Source organism: Pleurodeles waltl, chromosome 5 (genome assembly GCF_031143425.1).
Source record: "Pleurodeles waltl isolate 20211129_DDA chromosome 5, aPleWal1.hap1.20221129, whole genome shotgun sequence".
In the NCBI taxonomy this organism is placed as follows: domain Eukaryota; kingdom Metazoa; phylum Chordata; class Amphibia; order Caudata; family Salamandridae; genus Pleurodeles; species Pleurodeles waltl.
In genome coordinates, this window is record NC_090444.1 from 891,262,842 (window position 1) to 891,284,755 (window position 21,914).

Consider the following 21,914-nt stretch of genomic DNA (forward strand, 5'->3'; position numbering starts at 1 on the left):
TCTGAAATAAATATTCAAGTTCTGTGGTTCACATAAGCCTAAATAGAGCATAGAATACCTAAATAATAAAGCTAAAGTCAGCAAATTGTTTCGCTTATATTTGTTTTGTTATCTTTTAGGGTGCTGCTGCTAAAAATTGTACAAGAGTAAACAATAAACCTACAGCGGTAGCAGTCATCAGGAAGAAGAAGGATTTGAAGAATTTCAGAAACGTGGATAGTAACCTTGCCAATCTTATTATGAATGAAATCGTGGACAGGTATTTAAATCTACTTGTCAGCATACTTTTATAAATGTTTAATAATGCAATTCATTTCATTGTAACTCTAGGTAATTTCTTACTTAATATCTGTACTAATTTGGTTGCAGTAATAGAAAATGCAGAATAAAATAATACTGTTTACATGTTTGTAGAATTAATCACTTGTTTTGAATTGTATATGTAATGTACATTGCTTAGTTAACAAAGTAGGTTTTAGTTTGCTTTGCACAAAGCATGCTTGTGCTAAATATGCAGGGTTACAAGCAAGGGTGTAGGTAGGAGCAGGGGCATACGTTCTCGGTTATATAAAGGTTTGGTTGGGAGTTTAGGTACAGCTACACCTGCATCGAATTTTGCATACTCAGAAATGCCTCCTTGATATACTGTACACTCCGAGAAGCAAAGACCAAAACAGGTACATAGTTCATCTCAAAGTGAATGGATAAACAGGTTTGGTTGATTTCTTGGTTTGTCCAATGGCTTGACGTTTAGTCTATTGGTTCCTGATGCTGCACGGGGTAGAGTTAGTATTTCTGTAGGAGACATTGTTTGTTTATAAACAAGTAAACTTGAAATGGAGAGGCCAGATGTAATCTGGATCCTTGTGTGGTTTCTTTTGTTTTTGTTTAAATTCGGTCCGACAGTACTGCAGAATTAATTATGTTAAGCTTATTCCTTAACACCATCACAGATTTTCGGAGATCTCCTATAAGAACAGAATCCAGTCAGATCACTCACCACAGACCACCCATAGTATATAAATAAGTATACACATCTAAAATCATTTAAAGACAAGGTGTTTCAACTTGATTTCAAAAACTGAAATAGACAAATTTTTTAAAAAAATAATTGCAGCCAGAGGGAGGCCATAAAGATGGAGGACCTGTTCGAACCCAGTTTATCACACCAAATATGCTCTAGATAAAATAACGCACTGTTGTGAGGACAAAACAAAAAATCTGGCACTCTGTTGCCTCTCATACGAAGTGATGTCAACAATGCAAAATCCACACTGCCTAAATTAATGCTTACTGAATACAGGTAAAAACATCCGGGAGAGAGACAGAAATTAAGTGAGAACAGCGGAGACCACAAACGCCATGAAAAATAAAGGAGGGGAAATCTGACGACATGCAAGCTGTTACCCACATGGTAACCAAGTCAAGTATATTTTCTTAAGGATTTCAAGGCACCTAGACCCCTCTCAATGTTAAATGTAGCCCCCAAATTGATCAGTAAAAATCACTGGAGCCAATACCAATATCCTAGCACTGTTCCCGCTGGTCAGCCTGGCGGAAACTTTGTAATACACCTGGGGGGACGCCAACGATAGGACAGGGGCATCCTCACTGTGAGTTTGGCAGTCGGGAAGACAACAATGCACAAATCTCACCAATCGGCCTTCTGGAGCACATCACCACCAAAAAAAAACGCCTAGGCCGACAAAAACTTAAACTCTGAAGACTCAAGAGGTTCAAAGGGAGGACCCTGAAGACAATGCAACACCAGTGGAACATCCCATTAAGGAACCAGAGAATGTAAGACAGGCCGCTTAGGAAAAAAAATGTCAACAGACGGGAGGCAAGAGGTGAAATGGCCCTAACGTCAGGACCCCAATTGCCTGTATCGCAGCCCACTGGCTATGAATTGTGGAAATGAATTGTGGAAATGAATGAATGAATTGTGGAAATCGCCAGACCCAACAAAGACTCATCTCTCATAAACTCCAAAATCTAACGGGAGTCGCACACATATGGAGACACCTCTTTAACCGCACACTATTTAAAAAAAAAAAATCTTCCAATGATGCCCATACGACTTCAATGTAAATGGATGCCCAGACTGCTGAATAGACTCAGCCACCACCCTGTGAAATCAGTCTCATCCTTTCAAATGCCAACACCCCGACCTCATTCTCTTCGCTGACTCCAGCGACAGATGGAGGACCTCAGTGGAGATGGGAAGAAGGGGAACTGCCTCTGCGAAGACACAGATAACTGAATGAGTAGAGGAAACCAAGACCTCCTGCTCCATCCCGGAGCCACCAGCAGAATCCACAGGATTTGCAACAAGGAAGCGCACCATGCCGCGCGCCCTGTAAGCAAAAAAGCGTGTTGCATTCCGCCTGCTGCAACCATCCAAATACTGACCGCCCATCATGTCCTTCATGAGTCCTGACCACCCGGCGTGTCGGAAAGACTCAACACCTATAAAAACTGCTACAGCAGGTTTTCTGGAATAGAAAAGAAAAAGTTAATAAAATGAAAACAAATAAAGAAACATGTTGAATACACTTGCCTCTGCCAGCTAGTATCTGACCTCAATCCAGGACACACAAAAACAAAACTGGATGTGGTTTGATGGGGCTTCCGGTTACATGGCTTGCTGGGGTTGCGGTGGCCAGATTGGGCATATTGTTGCTGGTTACGGTAATCAATTTCTGTGGGAGTAGATGCCTGCTCATGCAGTCAAGACCGAAGGAGAAAGACTTATGAGGTGGTAATGCTCATGATGAGAGATGCGTTCAAGAGGCAGCATGCTTATGGCATGCAGCAGGGCGCTGCCATGTCTGACTAGTAGGGCCTTCCTAAGGGGCCAGAGGGGGCATGGGTGCTGCAGCACACTTTGCTTAGCTTTGTTTTCACTTCCTGTGTGGGCTACTGTATCAGTTGTGGCAATAGGTTGATTTATCATGATCCCTGGGACGTTATCGTGAATGAAGATGAATGGCCGTGGGCATAGCTACCATTGGTGCAGTGGCACCAGTGCACAGAGCGCCGAGGGGCCCATTAAACCTTTATAATTGTTGTATTTTATCCCCAACAAGTGTACTTAGGAAAACTTAAGGACTTCATTCACATTTAAAGATAACACTTCAGTTTTTTTTCAGTAACTCGGAGCTCCCTGTTTTTTACTGGTAATCATGAGCACGCCTCTCAATTTCTGTCTTAGTTTTGATAGCTGTGCAGGGCCTGGACTCAGCGAGTTGTGGTGATCTACTTCTGAAGTTTGCACTGATTAAATGGGGGTACTTTCGATGTTCTGAATACGCATGGATTGATTTTAAAGTATGCAAATGTGTTGCACTATTGCACACAGCTAAAATCTCTACAAAATATTTGCTAGCTCGAACATTTTAGGGCCAAAACCTCAAGGATGTCTTTTCTTCCTCTGAAGCCAGTATGTTTTGTTAATATTGGTTAAAAAGAAAAAAGAAAATTTAAGGATAAACAAAGAACATTCAAAGGTAAAGTTTGATATATGCCCTAAATAAATGGTTCTGAATTTGATGAAATCCTTGATTGATTGATTGATTGATGATGGACTGCATTAGCTTTGTCATAATTAATCTTTCACCAGACCTTCACTGGACTGCCTCACCCTCGCTGTTCGGAACTGGGTTGACCCTGGAAGACAGTGTAATGCAATAGAAAAATAAATGCCTCAGAATGAACCCCTTGGGTCTCAATCCGCTTTTTCAAAATGACAAAAGCTTGGTATTATTTTGCAAAGTCGAGAATGTTCAGTGAAGTGGTCCCTGTTTTCATTCGCTCCCCCTATGTAGATGAACCTGTCGAACACAATGCGTACTGAAGTGGTTGGCTATTGAGAGGAAAACCTGCTATGAGAGCACACTTCACAGAACATTAAACCCAACTTGGCGATGCTTAGTTTTCAGTCCACGTGTAAACGTGCTAGTAGCTTGGTAGGTTTAGATGCAAATCGCTTTAATGTATTTTAACCTCTGAATAAATAACAACCCACATCACTCTCACCTGTGCAAATTGTTTTCCAGTTTACAGATTTTTGGAGGGACAGTACACCCTTTTGAGTAAAAAGTTTGAATGTAGTCTTTGCAATTCCATTGTGTTCTCCTTTCCATATTAGATAACTTAAACGTTGTATGTGAACCTAAAAGAGCATCATTGTCTCTGTGATGTGTGTGTGTATGTATGTATGTATATATGTATGTGTGTGTGTATATATATATATATATATATATGTTCGATGGCATGTGTAGCTGCAGATACACATGCTTTGCTGTTCGATGGCATGTGTAGCTGCAGATACACATGCTTTGCACATCCCGCCATCTAGTGTTGGGCTCGGAGTGTTACAAGTTGTTTTTCTTCGAAGAAGTCTTTTCGAGTCACGAGATCGACGGACTCCTCCCCTTTCGGCTCCATTGCGCATGGGGGTCGACTCCATCTTAGATTGTTTTCTTTCCGCCATCGGGTTCGGACGTGTTCATTTTCGCTCCGCGTTTCGGTTCGGAAAGTTAGTGAAAATCTCGGAAAATTCGACGGTATTGTTTGCGTTCGGTATTGGTTTAGTTACAACAGATCGACACCGAATTTTGAAGAGCTCCGGCGGCCCTTTGGGGTTTTCGATTCCCCGGCGGGGCCTGGTCGGCCCGACCACGTGCGTCTTCAAGGCTAATGGAACGGACCCCATTCCGCTTCTGCCCCGAATGTCACAACAAGTATCCTTATACAGATCAGCATCTGGTCTGTAATTTGTGTTTGTCTCCAGAACACAAGGAGGATACCTGTGAGGCCTGTCTAGCATTTCGGTCCAGGAAGACCTTAAGGGACCGAAGAGCAGGAAGACTACAGATGGCGTCGGTGCCGACAGGACAAAAACACATGGAGGAAGAAGAGGAAACCTTCTCCATCGAGGATTCGGACTCGGAAGAGGTCGATCCTGAACAGACGCCGAAAACCGTGAGTAAGACGTCGATACACAAAACTCATCCAAAGACCGCTAAAGCCCAGGGGATGCCACCGCTGGCAGGCCATGGCTTAACCCGAAAAATAGGTGACCGAGCATCGGCACCGAAAAAGGGCATGCATGTGTCGAAGTCATCCGACTCCGGTCGAGATAACGGCACAGAGCAGACTCGACCCGAGACACCGGGTCAGCGCAATCTCGGCACCGAGAGAGCAGCACAGAACCAAGTCGGCACCGAGAGATCAGTACGCCGAAGAGCAAAAAAGTGCCATTGGAACCAAAAAAAGCAGCCAAAAGGTTTTGGTACCGAAACATCCGGCCTCGGAACCGAAAACAAGTTCCTACACAGAGGAACAAGGCCTGTCCTCACAAATGCAAACACATAGATTTGGACAGGAGCTGGAGACAATGGAGCCAGATTACACCCAAAGAAGGCTCCACATTCAAAAGGACACAGGGAAGATCAGTACTCTCCCTCCGATACGAATGAAACGAAAACTTGCCTTCCAAGAAAAAGACAAGCAGCCACAGGCAAAGGTGGCAAGACAAGTTACCCCGCCACCATCTCCACAACGCTCTCCACAGCCATCACATGTTGCCACTCCACCAATGATGCAGTCCCCAACTCATACAGGGATGAGTCAGGATGATCCAGACGCGTGGGATGTTTATGATGCGCTAGTGTCAGATAACAGTCCCGACTGTTATCCAGCTAGACCGTCACCACCTGAGGACAGTACCGCCTACACGCAGGTGGTGTCAAGAGCAGTGGCGTTTCATAATGTCAGCCTGCATACAGAACCAATTGAAGACGATTTTCTATTTAACACACTGTTGTCCACACATAGTCAATACCAGAGCCTCCCCATGCTACCTGGAATGCTAAAACACTCCAAACAAGTGTTCGAGGAGCCTGTGAAAGGAAGGGCCATTACTCCAAGGGTGGAGAAAAAATATAAACCGCCACCAACAGACCCGGTGTACATCACACAACAGTTAACACCAGACTCGGTGGTAGTAGGGGCAGCGCGCAAGAGGGCGAATTCACACACCTCAGGAGATGCACCACCTCTCAGATAAAGAGAGTCGTAAGTTCGGCGGGGAAAAGAGTGGCAGCACAAGCAGCCAACCAGTGGCGCATTGCCAACTTACAGGCCTTGTTGGCGAGATATGATAGGGCTCATTGGGACGAAATGCAACATTTTATAGAACATTTGCCCAAGGAGTTCCAAAAGAGAGCACAACAAGTGGTGGAAGAAGGACAAAGTATCTCGAATAATCAGATACGGTCAGCAATGGATGCAGCAGACACAGCTGCTAGGACTGTAAACAAAGCAGTGACAATAAGGAGTCATGCATGGCTGCGTTCATCTGGATTCAAGCCGGAATTACAACAAGCCGTGCTGAATATGCCATTTAACGGACAGCAGTTGTTTGGGCCGGAGGTGGACACTGCTATAGAAAAACTTTAAAAAGACACGGATACGGCCAAAGCCATGGGCGCACTCTACTCCCCACAGAGCAGAGGCACATTTCAGAAATCACAGTTTCGAGGGGGGTTTCGAGGGCAAAGCACAGAACCCACAACCTCACAAACAAGGCCCACTTATCAGAGCCAATACCAGCGGGGAAGTTTTCGGGGACAATATAGAGGGGGACAGTTCCCAAAGAGTAGAGGGAAGTTCCAAAGTCCCAAAACTCCCCAAAATAAACAGTGACTTCGGCGTCACAAATCCCCAACACATAACACCAGTGGGGGGGAGACTAACCAAGTTCTACAAAAACTGGGAGGAAATAACAACAGACCTGTGGGTCCTAGCCATTATCCAGCATGGTTTTTGCATAGAATTTCTAAAATTCCCTCCAAATGTCCCACTGAAAACACACTATGTCAAAACAACACATGGATCTTCTACAACTGGAGGTCCAAGCGTTGCTGCAAAAAGATGCAATAGAGTTGGTACCAATTCATCAGAAAGGAACAGGAGTTTACTCACTGTACTTTCTCATTCCCAAAAAAGACAAAACTCTAAGACCTATATTAGATCTCAGAACGTTAAATATCTACATCAAATCAGATCACTTTCACATGGTCACACTGCAGGACCTTATCCCATTGCTCAAACAACAAGACTACATGACAACACTAGACCTAAAGGATGCATACTTCCATATACCGATACATCCTTCACACAGAAAGTACTTAAGGTTTGTATTCCAAGGGGTACATTACCAATTCAAAGTGTTGCCATTCGGGATAACAACTGCGCCAAGAGTTTTTACAAAATGTCTGGCAGTAGTGGCTGCTCATATCAGAAGACAGCAAATACATGTGTTCCCGTACCTAGACGATTGGTTAATCAAAACCAACACGCGGGAACGGTGTTCACAACACACAATGTATGTCATAGAAACCCTTCACAAACTAGGTTTCTCACTCAACTACAACAAGTCACACCTTCAGCTGTGTCAAATACAACAATACTTAGGAGCAACAATAAACACAACAAAGGGGATTGCCACTCCAAGTCCACAAAGGGTACAGGCATTTCACAATGTAATACAGGCCATGTATCCAAAACAAAAGATACAAGTCAAGATGGTGATGAAACTACTAGGCATGATGTCCTCATGCATAGCCATTGTCCCAAACACAAGGTTGCACATGCAGCCCTTACAACAGTGCCTAGCATCACACTGGTCACAGGCACAGCGTCAACTTCAAGATCTAGTGTTGATAGACCGCCAAACATACACCTCGCTTCAATGGTGGAACACTATAAATTTAAACAAAGGGCTGCCTTTTCAAGACCCAGTGCCTCAATTCGTAATAACAACGGATGCCTCCATGATAGGGTGGGGAGCACACCTTAACCAACACAGCATCCAAGGACAATGGGACACTTAGCAGAGACAGTTTCACATAAATCACTTAGAACTACTTGCAGTATTTCTAGCGCTGAAAGCATTTCAACCTATAATAATCCACAAACACATTCTTGTCAAAACAGACAACATGACAATGATGTATTATCTGAACAAACAGGGAGGAACACACTCAACACAGTTGTGTCTCCTGGCACAGAAAATATGGCATTGGGCGATTCACAACCACATTCGCCTAATAGCGCAGTTCATTCCAGTAATTCAGAACCAGTTAGCAGACAATCTCTCTCGGGATCACCAACAGATTCACGAATGGGAGATTCAACCCCAAATACTAAACACTTACTTCCAAAGATGGGGGACACCACAAATAGACCTATTTGCACCAAAGGAAAACGCTAAATGCCAAAACTTCACATCCAGGTACCCACAGGATCAGTCTCAAGGCAATGCGTTATGGATGAGTTGGTCAGGGATATTTGCATACGCTTTTCCCCCTCTCCCACTCCTTCCATATCTGGTAAACAAATTGAGTCAAAACAAAGTCAAACTCATACTAATAGCACCAACTTGGGCAAGACAACCTTGGTACACAACACTACTAGACCTCTCAGTAGTGCCTCATGTCAAACTACCAAACAGACCAGATCTGTTAACACAAACAGCAGATCAGACACCCAAATCCTGCATCGCTGAATCTAGCAATTTGGCTCCTGAAGTCTTAGAATTAAGACATCTAGATCTTACACAGGAATGTATGGAGGCCATAAAACAAGCTAGAAAACCAACCACAAGACATTGCTATGCAAATAAGTGGAAAAGAATTGATTATAACTGCCATAATAAACAAATTCAACCCTTACACGCATCTGCTAAAGACATCGTCAGCTACCTACTGCACTTACAAAAGTCAAAGTTAGCTTTTTCATCCATTAAAATACATCTCACCGCAATTTCTGCTTATCTGCAAATTACGCACTCAACTTCACTATTTAGGATCCCAGTCATAAAGGCTTTTATGGAGGGTCTGAAGAGAATTATCCCACCAAGAACTCCACCAGTTCCTTCGTGGAACCTCAACATTGTCTTAACACGGCTCATGGGTCCACCGTTTGAACCCATGCACTCATGTGAGATACAATACTTAACATGGAAAGTAGCATTTCTAATTGCCATCACATCTCTAAGAAGAGTAAGTGAAATACAAGCATGTACCATACAAGAACCCTTTATTCAGATACACAAGCATAAAGTAGTTTTACGAACAAATCCTAAGTTTTTACAAAAAGTAATATCACCGTTCCACTTAAATCAAACAGTAGAACTACCAGTGTTCTTTCCAGAACCAGATTCTGTAGCTGAAAGAGCACTACATACATTAGACATTGAAAGGGCATTAATGTACTACATTGACAGGACAAAACAAATTTGAAAAACAAAACAATTGTTCGTTGCTTTCCAAAAACCTCATACAGGGAATCCAATATCCAAACAAGGCATTGCCAGATGGATAGTTAAATGCATTCAAACCTGTTATCTCAAAGCAAAAAGAGAGCTGCCTATAACACCAAAGGCACACTCAACTAGAAAGAAAGGTGCTACCATGGCCTTTCTAGGAAACATTCCAATGACTTAAATATGTAAGGCAGCCACATGGTCTACGCCTCATACGTTTACCAAGCATTACTGCGTGGATGTGTTAACAACACAGCAAGCCACAATAGGACAAGCAGTACTGCGAACTTTATTTCAAACAACTTCAACTCCTACAGGCTGAGCCACCGCTTTTGGGGAGATAACTGCTTACCAGTCTATGCAAGGCATGTGTATCTGTAGCTACACATGCCATCGAACGGAAAATGTCACTTACCCAGTGTACATCTGTTCGTGGCATGAAACGCTGTAGATTCACATGCGCCCGCCCGCCTCCCCGGGAGCCTGTAGCCGTTTTGAAGTTGATCTTGAACATTTGTGCATTTGTAAATATATCGCTTTAAACCACATTATGTACATACATATTTACTCCATTGCATGGGCGCTATTACTATAATACACAACTCCTACCTCACCCTCTGCGGGGAAAACAATCTAAGATGGAGTCGACGCCCATGCGCAATGGAGCCGAAATGGGAGGAGTCCCTCGATCTCGTGACTCAAAAAGACTTATTCGAAGAAAAACAACTTGTAACACTCCGAGCCCAACACTAGATGGCGGCATGTGCAAAGCATGTGAATCTGCAGCGTCTCATGCCACGAACAGATGTACACTGGGTAAGTGACATTTTCCATATATATCTTTCGCCCCCATTGAAAGCCTTGCCTTCATACCATCCACATGGGAGCGTTTGGGCTTGTGAGCAGAGTGATTCCAATGCACACTTGGGAAAGCTTGTGAGACGCCCTGCGGTCTTCTAAGCACAAGGGTTGTAATATGTCTTTTAGGACTCCGGCACCTGCAGACTGAGGGCCTGGTAATGAAGTTTGGATGGCAGAGCTTTAATTTGTCCTTGCTGCGTATTGGGTTCTCCATCAAAGAATGCAATACCATATAGAGAGCTAGCTACCTGGGGTGTTATGGTTTAGGTTCAAAAGTGCATCTGCAACTTTAGATACCAAACTGGCGGTGGTGAGGGTGGGCCACTCTTGCTAAATCTGCCTAAGCTCAAATCAGATAGTGTAATTAGGTCTTGCATAAAAGCGCACATGCGATGTTGCTGGGAGAGAGATTGTTCACAGTAAAGCGGTCGAAGCCTGCCCATTGCTTACTATTCAGTGGCTTTATTTTCACTCGTCTTTGCTTCCACAGCACGGGCCTGCTTTCTTCTCTGGCTGTCAGCTTCCTCCTGACAGTGGTGTGTTTTGGATACCAAGGCGGTAGTCTCTTTACTCCATATTCATTTTGAATTTTTTAAATTGCTGTTTTGTTTACTTATTAACACTTTGTCACAAGTGAAGTTGGTTCTCATGGTCAGCGCTGTGATGGGCCACGGAGAGAGTACAAAAGGGTTTGCAGAAAAGTCAACAAGTTTCTTGATCAGTGGGTTTTCAGTTTGATCCAAACCTTTGTGAAATTTCTCATTGAGTTTGCGGAGATGGTTGTCCAACATGTCAACACTTAATTCTCTGTGGAGGTCTGCTGTTCTTGCGAAGCAAGGAGCCCCTGCTGCTATCCATAGGGCCTTGTTCTGTAGTGTCTACAGAGGTTTCCGACACTTCAGCTGGCACCCGCTCCATACTGGTGAAGCATATGTCATTGTAGGTCAAATAAATGTGTTTAATGTGTGCAGTTTGCACCGCATAGACATTAATTTAGTTCTCAGAAGTAGATACAATGCGACAAGTTTGGTTGATACTTTCTGGCGTGTCTTCTCAAAGTGGTTTCTCCAGCTGAGTTTGGAGTCAAGAGTGACCCCTAGGCATGAGCTGCTGCTTTCTCCTCTCCAGTGAGACACATCTATGGATGCTTTTTTATCTGCTTTCTGGTGAACAATGTTGCTCTGGTTTTGCTTGCGATGAGATTTATCTGCCAATCGCTGTACCATCCAGAGACGCTGAGACATGAGATAATTACATTTTTGAAGAGCTTTGATAGGCCAGATAGCAGATTTATAGGGTGGTAGTTTGCAGGATCTCTTAGTGGCCTCCCAGCCGTTGAGAATACGATGACTCCTGTTTCTTTCCGGGCTTTAAGAAAATACTGGTGCTGGATACATGCATTGAAGATTTCAGCAAGACTATCCACTGCTGCATTTGTGAACATCTTGACTGCTACTGCTTGGTTGGTTATTCCGTCATTTCCTGGAGCCTTACCATTTTTCAGTTTCTTTATCAGGCTTCCTATTTTGTCACTTGAGCATTCCTCTATGTTGCAGCTTCTGTTTCTGGTGGTTGCTCCAGGTGATTCTTGGCGACCTCTTGCTCTACTTCTGTTATCAGTGTGCTGGCCTGGTTGGGCTTGAACGATGTCTCCAGGGTGTCAGCAAGGACCTCTGCCTTGTCTCTGTTGCTGCATGCCAGGTAAGTCTTTCCTTGTATCGGTGGTTTTGGTTCCTTTCTTCCAGTCAGGCATCAGGTCATTCTTCAGAGAGCGTTGTCTGTCCTTCAAGTTAGCTGTGGCTGCTTTCCATTTTTCACCTCTGTGCTGGCTTATTTGTGTTCTCTGCAGTTTTGTCAGCATGTTGTACTTCTTCAGCGTGTCAGGGGTGTGGTAATTCTGCTACTGCCTTTGTGCTCTGTTCTTCTCAGCAGTTGACTGCTTGATGCCACTTGGGAGGTTGTAGATGGAACAGAGTTGAGGTTTCTGTTGAGCAATGCTGCATTTTATGGCAGTGTGGACTGCATCTGTGGAACTGTCAACAGCTTGGTCAATGTCTTTGATACATCGTAATGAATCAAGAGTCAGTGTTACATCTAGGCTTCTCTTCTAGAGGCAACAGTCTGCCTTCTTGTAGTTGTATCTGGCCCCCATTTAGCTTTGATTTCATCTCCAATGGTGATCAATTCTGGAATGTGGTTGGACGTCAGTGCTATTAAAGTCTGCAGCACCATAGATGGGAAAAGGTTCTTCATGAAGACAATATCCAAAATGTCTTGTTCCTACTGTGTGGTGCCTGGATAGTGTGTTGGATGAGTTGGGCCAGCAACTATAAAGTCCTTCTTTCTGAACGGGCGAGAAGAGCATGTTCTTTGCTATTTACAGTTTGAGGGTTCCAGCACTGGTGCTTTGCATTATGCTCATCTCCAATTAATGTTGGAATGCTGAAGTCCAGTAAGTCATCTGTCGCTTGGGCAGAGCTGGCCTGGGGGTGAGTAGGCATCATTCAGACGAAGTGGGCCCGAAGATGTCTGGATCTGCATGTCAGTAGCTTCAATACTTCACCTTGGTGGTAGTGCAATCTCATGATGCTTCACTTTTGTGCTGACGATCACAGCTGTTGCCCCAGTCGAGCTGTCTGTGCGGTATACTCTATAATTTGCTAAGTTGAGCTCCTGGTTTCTCTAGAGATGGGTCTCAGAGATAAGCACTACATTCACATCCTTAAATCCCATCAGGTGCAGGAGTTCGGTTTTCTTTTGAATGCTGTTGGTAGTCCACATCAAGAAGGCATGGTTTTTCCGAGTTTTGGCTGCTATGACGGTTGATTTCTTCACCATGGAAAAGTCTGGCGATGAGGTTTCCCATGGTTGTCACCACATTGTGGATATTCAGATCTGCAGCTGCATTTGCGATCTTCACGATGAGTTGTTGACAGTAGTGCTTATTTCTCAGGATGAAGCTGGGGTGATTGTGGTTGGTGGATTGCCTTGCTTTGGACTTGTGACATCTGCGTATGTCCTTCCATCCTCATGCGCATCGCCATGGTTGTTTCTTGCGGTGTGTGTTTGGGGTCCTGTGTGATCTGGGTTTCTGGGCATATGTCTTCTGCTAGCCATCACTTGGTGTCTGTGTGTGGCGAGATACCTTTTGTGGTTGTTTCTTCCGTCATTCGCCCTTCTTTTTACTTCTGTAGGTAAGGGCGGCTGTGATAACTTGCAGGGTGATTTCCGGTGCAGTTGAAACATATGGTAGGTTCTGTTTCTCTCTGGCTAATGCATTGATTGGAGGTATGCTTCACCACCCCCCCCCCCCCCCACCTCCCCACTCCCACCCCACACACACACACACAGCATACACACAGTGATTTCTGATGCCAGACTGCAGAGGTGTGCCCCAGGCATTGGCATTTGTAGCGCAAGACTGGGCCCTGTCTCCCCTTAGGTGCTTCTGTGGTGACGGTGCAGCTGCAGAGTCATGTGACCAATGTTCTCTGTAAGGCGCGCACGCACCTTTCCTTCCCCCATCGCGCAGGCCCCTTTGGCAAGCGCGCACGTTAAAGTCAATGAAAACAGCTTTTAAATACCGCGGGGAGTGTTTTAAGCATCATTTGGCGTGCTTTAGCATACAAGCGGGCAAGTGATATTTGTCTTGAAAATCAATGGTTCATGAGCTAGGAAATGCTTCAGAACAGTAGAAAATGTGCTATTATCAAATGTTCCACCATTCCTATACTTTGTGGTAGTTTACATGCGTTATCACTTTCTAAGTCTAAATAAGCCTTTTAGAGCGATATACGTGCTCCCCTAAGGCAGATAATACTCATATTTGAATCTGGATTAAAGTCAATGAAACCAGCTTTTAAATACCGCGGGGAGTGTTTTAAACATCATTTGGTGTGCTTTAGCATACAAGCCGGCAAGTGATATTTGAGTTGAAAATTAATGGTTAATGAGCTAGGAAATGCACAACGTTTTGCTCACTTTGGTATGACTGATTACTTCACATTTTGTTGCCTGCTGTAGGAACAGAATGGCCCATCGACAAACTGGCTCGCTGTGCTATTGTTGATTTGCTGTGCCACAACATGTTTTATATTTTCACCTTTTCCTTTAGAGGCTCCCAGGATACATTCGAAACGCATTAATGATAATACAACATATGTTTCAATTGGTGTGATGGAGCAATGATATCCCTTTTTTGCTTTAGTGGTATGAAGAGGCTAATGCCAAAGATCTTGGCTAGTTATGCGCTGCACGCGCGTGAATGGTCAATTTCTTGGCGCACGTATCCTTGGCTGCAGCGCACAGAGACCACACACTGACGCCCACAGTAGAAAAAAATTAGAGGGAACATTGCTTGTGACTACTAAAAGATCAGCAGGTTATCCATCTTGGCTTGCAGACAGGGTTACAATGAACAGGGGAAACTTCTTGTTATTCTCCGTAGGCGAGGCAGTTTGGGTTATGTTCTTTACTGGGAGTCAAAGTTCAGATAAATCACAACCGATTTGTCCAAGGGATGTATTAACTGGTAGTCCCCATATTACAAAGTGCTGGGCTTTTACTGTAGTCAAGGAGAAAATCTAGTATTCCAGTTTTTGCTCCGTAAGTATGCTGGTCACACTCCTATAGTCTACCGGTGTTGTCAGCATTATTTTGGCTTAGTCCTGCTGGGGCTTTTTTGTGAAAGTGGCGGCGCAGTGTACCTCCAGGAGTACAACAAAATCGCTGTGAGTGAGCTAGTTCATCAAGATGATGGGTGGGATCTGCAGGTGCTTTTTAGGGCATGAAACTGTTTCAGTTCCAGTCGTCCTGTTTTACAGATCAGAGTTTCAATCCTTGACATGTTGCAAAGCTTGAAAGCAATTTGCAGTTTTGAAGCTGTTGGGTGGTGCACGGACAAGCTTGGGCTCTTTTTCTGGTGAGGTTGGGCACAAGTCATGGTCTCTTTGTTTTGGTGTGCCATTCCATGTCATCCGTATCACCAGCAGAGTGTGCACAGGCTTCTATAATTAATGCCATTATGTAGCAGTGGGGAGTTATTTTGCTGAAGAGCTTTGCAGGCTAGCCAGTTTTAAGTCTATTGCTGGATCTGATTTGTGCTGAGAGAGGAGAGAAGGAGGGGGGCGACTCAACAAAGCTCTGTGAAGATATAATAGCTGATTTGCATTCAGCAAAGATCTCTGTGAAGATGTAGTAGCTGATTTGCACTCTAGTGTCTCTCTGTGTGAGGCACAGAAGCAAAGTAGTAGCCTGCAGTAGAGCATTCCTTCAGGTGAGGCGCTGTAGTTTAGATAAGTGGCCAGAAGTCTCTCAAACAGGCCAGCTGTCACGTCAAGACATGGTCTTTCCTCTTTTGAGGAAATCAGCTCAATCAGCCAAACCTCCTCCTCTCTCCAGAGCTCATCACGCACTGGCCGTGGGACCGCTCAAATCTCCAAAGAAAGAATCTCCTCTCCTTGAAACTCAATCCCATCTGGCTCCGTCTGATATCGATCGATCTCCCCCCCCCCCCCCGCCCCCCCCCCCCCCCCCCCCCCAAAAAAAAAAACTACAGCGCGGGCCATACATCACTTCATTTTATTCTTGGGGGCGCCGACCAAGTGCAGATTTATTCATTCTAATTAGTGTTCGTCCACTGCTCATGTTGTGAATCTGATACTATTTCCCACAATCCTGTTGTTTTATGTCCCACCCACAATAACACCACCAAACCAAAAACTATAATGTGGCTGGTGCTGGCTGCGATATAACACTTTTTTATTTACTTTTAATTCCTCTTCTTCTCAATATGTAGTACCTCCACACTCCAAAATGCCCTGCAGCCCTCCAACTTTGCCTGAAATCATGCATTTTCTTTACATTTCTGTTATGGAACCTTTAGGAATCCACAGGCATTCACAACATTTCTACTACCCATCATTCCCATGTTCGTGCCATTAAAAATGCTGCGTCACTGGCGTGGTTTGGTCGAGTGCACACCACAGGAATGGATCACACCAAAGTCAATACGAGCTCATACGCAAGGGCTCCCACTGACCTTGGTTTGATCTGTTAGTGTTGCAGGCACTGGGCAAGGCCACACAAGCAGGGTAGAGTGTGGATATGTTATGCTCATACGTGAAATCAATATGATTCAGTAGTACTCGATCCTTAAATAAAGTCCCAACCCTTATCACCCCTTCTTGTTCCCATAGATGCAGTAGATTGGGGATAATTTGATAATATTGAACCCCGTCCAGCATCTAGAAAATAATAGTATGCTGCTGTGAAAATGTTCAAAATTAGGTCTAACTTGTTCTACTAATTGCATTGATAAACAGAGACCTGTGTGTGTCTCTGTGTGTGTGTGTCTGTGTGTGTGTGTGTGTGTGTGTCTCTGTGTGTGTGTGTGTGTGTGTGTGTGTCTCTGTGTGTGTCTCTGTCTGTGTGTGTCTGTGTCTCTTCTCTGTGTGTCTCTTCTCTGTGTGTGTCTCTTCTCTGTGTGTGTCTCTTCTCTGTGTGTCTCTTCTCTGTGTGTGTGTGTGTGTCTCTTCTCTGTGTGTGTGTGTGTGTCTCTTCTCTGTGTGTCTTCTGTGTGTGTGTGTCTCTTCTCTGTGTGTCTTCTGTGTGTGTGTGTCTCTTCTCTGTGTGTCTCTTCTGTGTGTGTGTGTCTCTTCTCTGTGTGTCTCTCTTCTCTGTGTGTCCGTCTCTCTTCTCTGTGTGTCCGTCTCTCTCTTCTGTGTGTCCGTCTCTCTCTTCTCTGTGTGTCCGTCTCTCTCTTCTCTGTGTGTCCGTCTCTCTCTTCTCTGTGTCCGTCTCTCTCTTCTCTGTGTGTCCGTCTCTCTCTTCTCTGTGTGTCCGTCTCTCTCTTCTCTGTGTGTCCGTCTCTCTCTTCTCTGTGTGTCCGTCTCTCTCTTCTCTGTGTGTCCGTCTGCGTCTCTCTTCTCTTCTCTGTGTGTCCGTCTGCGTCTCTCTTCTCTTCTCTGTGTGTCCGTCTGCGTCTCTCTTCTCTTCTCTGTGTGTCCGTCTGCGTCTCTTCTCTCCTCTGTGTGTGTCTCTCTTCTCTCTTCTGTGTGTGTGTCTCCGTGTGTGTTTCTCTGTGTGTCTGTGTACACTAACTATAAAATGCATCACTGTCCCAAGATAAATGACTGGGACGATCTGGGATCCGTTGTGTTTTTGTAAACTATAATTATCAAAATCACACAGCAAACTGTCCTAAATGTCATACTCCTGGAGCAGACTTCGTTCATATGCTCTGGTTTGCTCATAGTGGAGTGATATTTTCCTAAAACTATCTTGTATGCTTGAATTCAAACTTGATCCAGACTCACTCCTTGACTATATGTGCAATTGATGATAATATTTCATAGTATACATTTGCATTTCATTTATGGGAATTGAATAAAAGCAGTTGGAAAAAAATTAACAATGCTGCTGTTTACTTTGCATTTGAAAGCACAAGTAAAATAATATAGATTTATTTATTTATGTTTTTAAAAGTATATACTGAAATGTTAAAATTATCATTGTGCTTTTGCTTATATAGTGAAAATTCTGAGGTACGTTCCCCGTTTTATTAGTGAATACTCATACAGCTTAAACAGGAAGGGGCTTTTTGGTACTACTGGTGTCCACCACATTCACTGGGTGATAGAAGATGGATCTAGACATTAACCTTGCACACCCAAAAGCTGTCCAGTGGATCCACTTAGTAGAAACTAAGTAGACTGAGGGTGGACGGGAACATAGGCTTGGCACCTTCAACTACAATCACTCCTTTAGCATTTCATGAATTGACTCCATCTGCTGTCTTGGTTACTCACAAAGTAGCACAACGCTGCCTACTTTTTATCCAGTCCACCCATCAATACAATGATCTATTTCTGAACACTCAAACCCTCTTTATTATGTGGCGTTCCAGACATCTGTAGGTTACCCAAGATGGAGTTTCGAGGCCTCAGGTATAAAAATGGAGGCAACTAAGATAATTTTTCCAATGTGAATTACAGTTGTTTGGTGGCCTAGGGAAATTGGCAGAGATGAAGTTCCCTTTCCATAATGGCTTTCTAGAAAAATTGCATAAATAACAAGCATGTTAAAGAAATCCATCAGAAGGTATATTTTGTTAAAGCTCTTCGAGTTTCACAATTGTGTAAGTACTAAAACTACTTGTAGCTCAGTGAATTTCAATATAGAGTGCAATTCCCTCATTGCTGACTATTTTTAAGTGACCGCCATGGCTGTTCCTAGCTTGAGTAGACTGAAAATTAGATTTTTTTTGTTTTTTCTTCTTTTTTTGTAAAGACACTGGTAGTTTCTACAAATCTCTTTTAAAGCCACTTGATCTGAAGAGGGATAAATGCCATCAGAAATTCCAGAAATGTATATGTTATTAAATCTGGATATACCTCTGGGTTTTGCCCTGTTTTAGCTGCTTTCAGCCCATTTTGAAGTGGAGAAACTTGCAACATGGTGCTGCTCACCTGCAGCCGTGGATTTTTAATTTTTAATTGTATGATATGGCATTTTGATGAAATTTAGTGCAGAATGAGATTCAGTATAGATTCCCACTGCCACCACATAATCTTCAGGATGTGCACAGTACCCCTGAAGCCTTATTTACCAGATGGAGATCTGGCATTTACTTGGGATAGTGACGGGCAACTGACAGACATTGATGACTAGAAATATCCTGTAACACTAGTTGGGGCTGGCAATACATGCTACGGTCATGCTAAGTTCATGGGTGCCTCATGAATCACAGCTGAATGGGACTAGAGTAGAGCTGGATTTGCTGTTGCTTCTTTGGGAATTTTCAGTCCCTCTGACCGACATGGTCAGTTCTCAGTGACTAATAAGTTTGCTATGTAGCTTCTTGCATAAAGGAGACACCACCCTCCCTCCCATAATTGTGAAAGCAGAATGGAAAGCCCCTTCTCTTGGACCAGTTTTGACCAAAGATATTCACATCCGAGACCTCAGGGTCCAGACTCCGGCTGAACAAGATTAGAAACTCGAAATATGGGAAGGTTCCTTACAGGATCGGGTCTGGTTAGACCCACAGCGCTGAATTGTGGGCAAAAATTTAACTGTCCACCTTGCAGCCCCTTTTATCCTTCACAAAACATTGAATCCCAGTCCAACACAGAGTGCAGTAAGGTGGGGAAATTATCTTTCTGATGGATACAACTACCTGTGGATTCCTCACCTAATGAATACTCCCACAGCGCCGGCATTCGACGGAAATCTTCTTCCTAGCTTCTGCACGTCGACGAGGACGTCACATTTGCCCACGCGACGCCGTCTGACGTTACAGTGTGTTTTTCTGCATCGTGTTTTCTCTGAGGTTACTAGGTCTCAGAGGAAGTCTGGTTTCAAGCCCTGTCGGGAGTGTGGGGGCAAGATGTCAGTTATTGACCCACATTCGGACTGCTTATGGTGCTTAAGCTCCGACCACGACGTCGCAACATGTGATTCATGTCAACACATGAATCCAAAAGCCCTAAAAGAGCGAGAAGCCAAGCTCTTCATGGCAAAGTCAAAAAGGAAGGAGAAGAAACATCATAGGAAGTCCTGGTCGCCGAGGTCTCATCGACGTCATCGAGACTCCCGGCGCCATAGGGATTCACGCTGCCATTCCAGCAAGGAGAGGTCTCGATCGAGGTCGCCTTCGGCTCGGCGTCGAAAGACTTGGGAGGTCAGTCCCACAGTAGCTCCACATCCATCGATGCCGTTGCCTTCTCCGGCTTCGCCGACTTCGCCTGGGCAGACATCTTCAGTGATTGAAGTGACGCAGCCTCAGGTGTTCTCTCCGGCGTCGCAGACGTCGAGGCTGGCGTCGGGGTCGCCTTCGATCCAGGCACCCCAGTATCCGGCTTTTCCTGCCCCTGGAGCCGATAATTCCGCATTTCTGAATGCGATGTTTACCATCTTCCAGCAGATGGCTCCAGGCGGTGCTCCGACCGGTCCTTCGGGGCCGTTGGCTTTCACCTTGGGTGCTCCGGTGCCGCTACGGCCAGCACCCTTCATGCCCTTTCTCCCCTTGGGGAATGTGGGCTCGGCGCCGGTGTCGGCTCCGGTGTCCGCTCCGGTGGCTCCAGAGGTTTCGGCCCCGGAGGTTTCCATCCCGTCGACTTCGGGGTTTCGGCCAGTGACCCCGACAGGACCATCTGAGACTCCGAGACAAACCTCTCTTCATCCGGCTCCGAGCTCGGCGTCGAAGCTTCTTGTGGCGCCAGACATGGCGTCGGATGGATCCGGCGATCGGCGTCGTTCCTCGAATTCGGCAGATGCCATGTCGACGCCGCGTATTGAAGAGAGGCTACATTCTAGGAGACGTGCTCTCCGTCTCTTGGAGGAACAAGAATACCAACGGGTCTTGGAGGAAGGAGAAATTGAGGATTCTGGCGAGGGTCTTCATGGACTGGATACAGCTAGTGGGCTGGATACTTCCCCTGAGTGGGACTTGTCATCTCCAGGGGAGTATACTGAGGAGGCAGCCACTTTTCACGCTGTAGTAAGAAAGGCAGCTAACTTCCTCGAACTGCCTTTGCCGGTAGCGGAGGCGAAACAGAATTTATTAACTGAGGTCCTACATCCGGCCTCTACTGCAGCAGAGCCTCTTTTACCATTCAACGAGGCTTTGCTTGATCCGATATTGGAGGTTTGGAAGAAGCCAGTATCTTCCTCGGCGGTTCATAGGGCTGTGGCCAGGAGGCATCGGGCTGCACCATCTGACCCTGGCTTTCTGTCCAGACACCCTACGCCGGAGAGCTTGGTGGTACAGGCTTCCTGTTCTTCTAGATCTGCGCCTGGATCTTTTCCGACGGTGCCGGGGGACAGAGACTCCAAGAAGTTGGACTCGCAATCCAAGAAAATATTTTCGTCCTGTAGCATGGCGTTGAAGTCCACCAATGCTACATGTATCTTGGGGAGGTACATCTATGCTCTTATGGATGAAATAACATCATCACATACAGAGCTTCCCCAAGGGCTCTTGAATATCGTGTCGGATGCCCAGGCTGCTGCAACCCAGGTTATCCAATCTGGGTTGGACACAACTGACTCAGTGGCTAGAGCGATGGACACGGCTGTGGTTGCGAGGAGACAGGCTTGGCTTCGCAACTCAGGGTTCTCTTCGGACGTGCAGTCGACCCTGTTGGACCTCCCGTTTGATGGGGACAAACTTTTTGGGGCCAAAGCGGATTCGGCCTTGGAAAGGTTTAAAGAAAGCAGGGCCACAGCCAAGTCATTAAGACTGCAAGCCGCTTCTTCTGCCTCCTCCAGATTTTTTAGGAGGTTTCGTGGATTTGGACGTGGCTCTTCCTCCTCTTCCTTTCGGGGGAGATTCCAACAACCTGCCTCTTCTCTCACCTTTAGATCAATTAGAGGGAGGGGCAGGGTCCGCACCAGGGGAGCCTCTCAGCAGCACTCTGCCTCTTCCTCCTCCTCTGGAGGGGTGCAGCAGGGGAAGCAGCCTTAGGCTTCCACTAATTCTCACTCACTCCTCTCCTGTAGAGGGAAGGTTACTGCATTTTCTTCACAAATGGGAAGCTATTACATCAGACACTTGGGTTATCAGCATTGTGGGAAAAGGCTACACCCTTCCCTTTCGGGAGTTTCCGCCCCCCATCCCGCCCCGCCCATCTTATTGTTCAAAAGACCACCTCCTGTTGTTAGAACAGGAGGTTCAAGTCCTCCTTTTAAAGGGCGCGGTGGAGTTGGTTCCAGAGCA

At 45.2% G+C, this 21,914-nt stretch overlaps 1 protein-coding gene across 4 annotated transcripts in view; it reads left to right on the forward strand.

Annotated features, from left to right (window-relative positions):
• Positions 1-21,914, forward strand: part of SPAST (spastin) — a 465,871-nt gene that overhangs the window by 112,647 nt on the left and 331,310 nt on the right. For all 4 annotated transcript variants that reach the window (XM_069235003.1, XM_069235001.1, XM_069235002.1 and 1 more), the window contains one exon: positions 120-259. In XM_069235003.1, the coding sequence (XP_069091104.1) occupies positions 120-259 (140 nt within the window). The remainder of the gene's footprint in view (positions 1-119; positions 260-21,914) is intronic.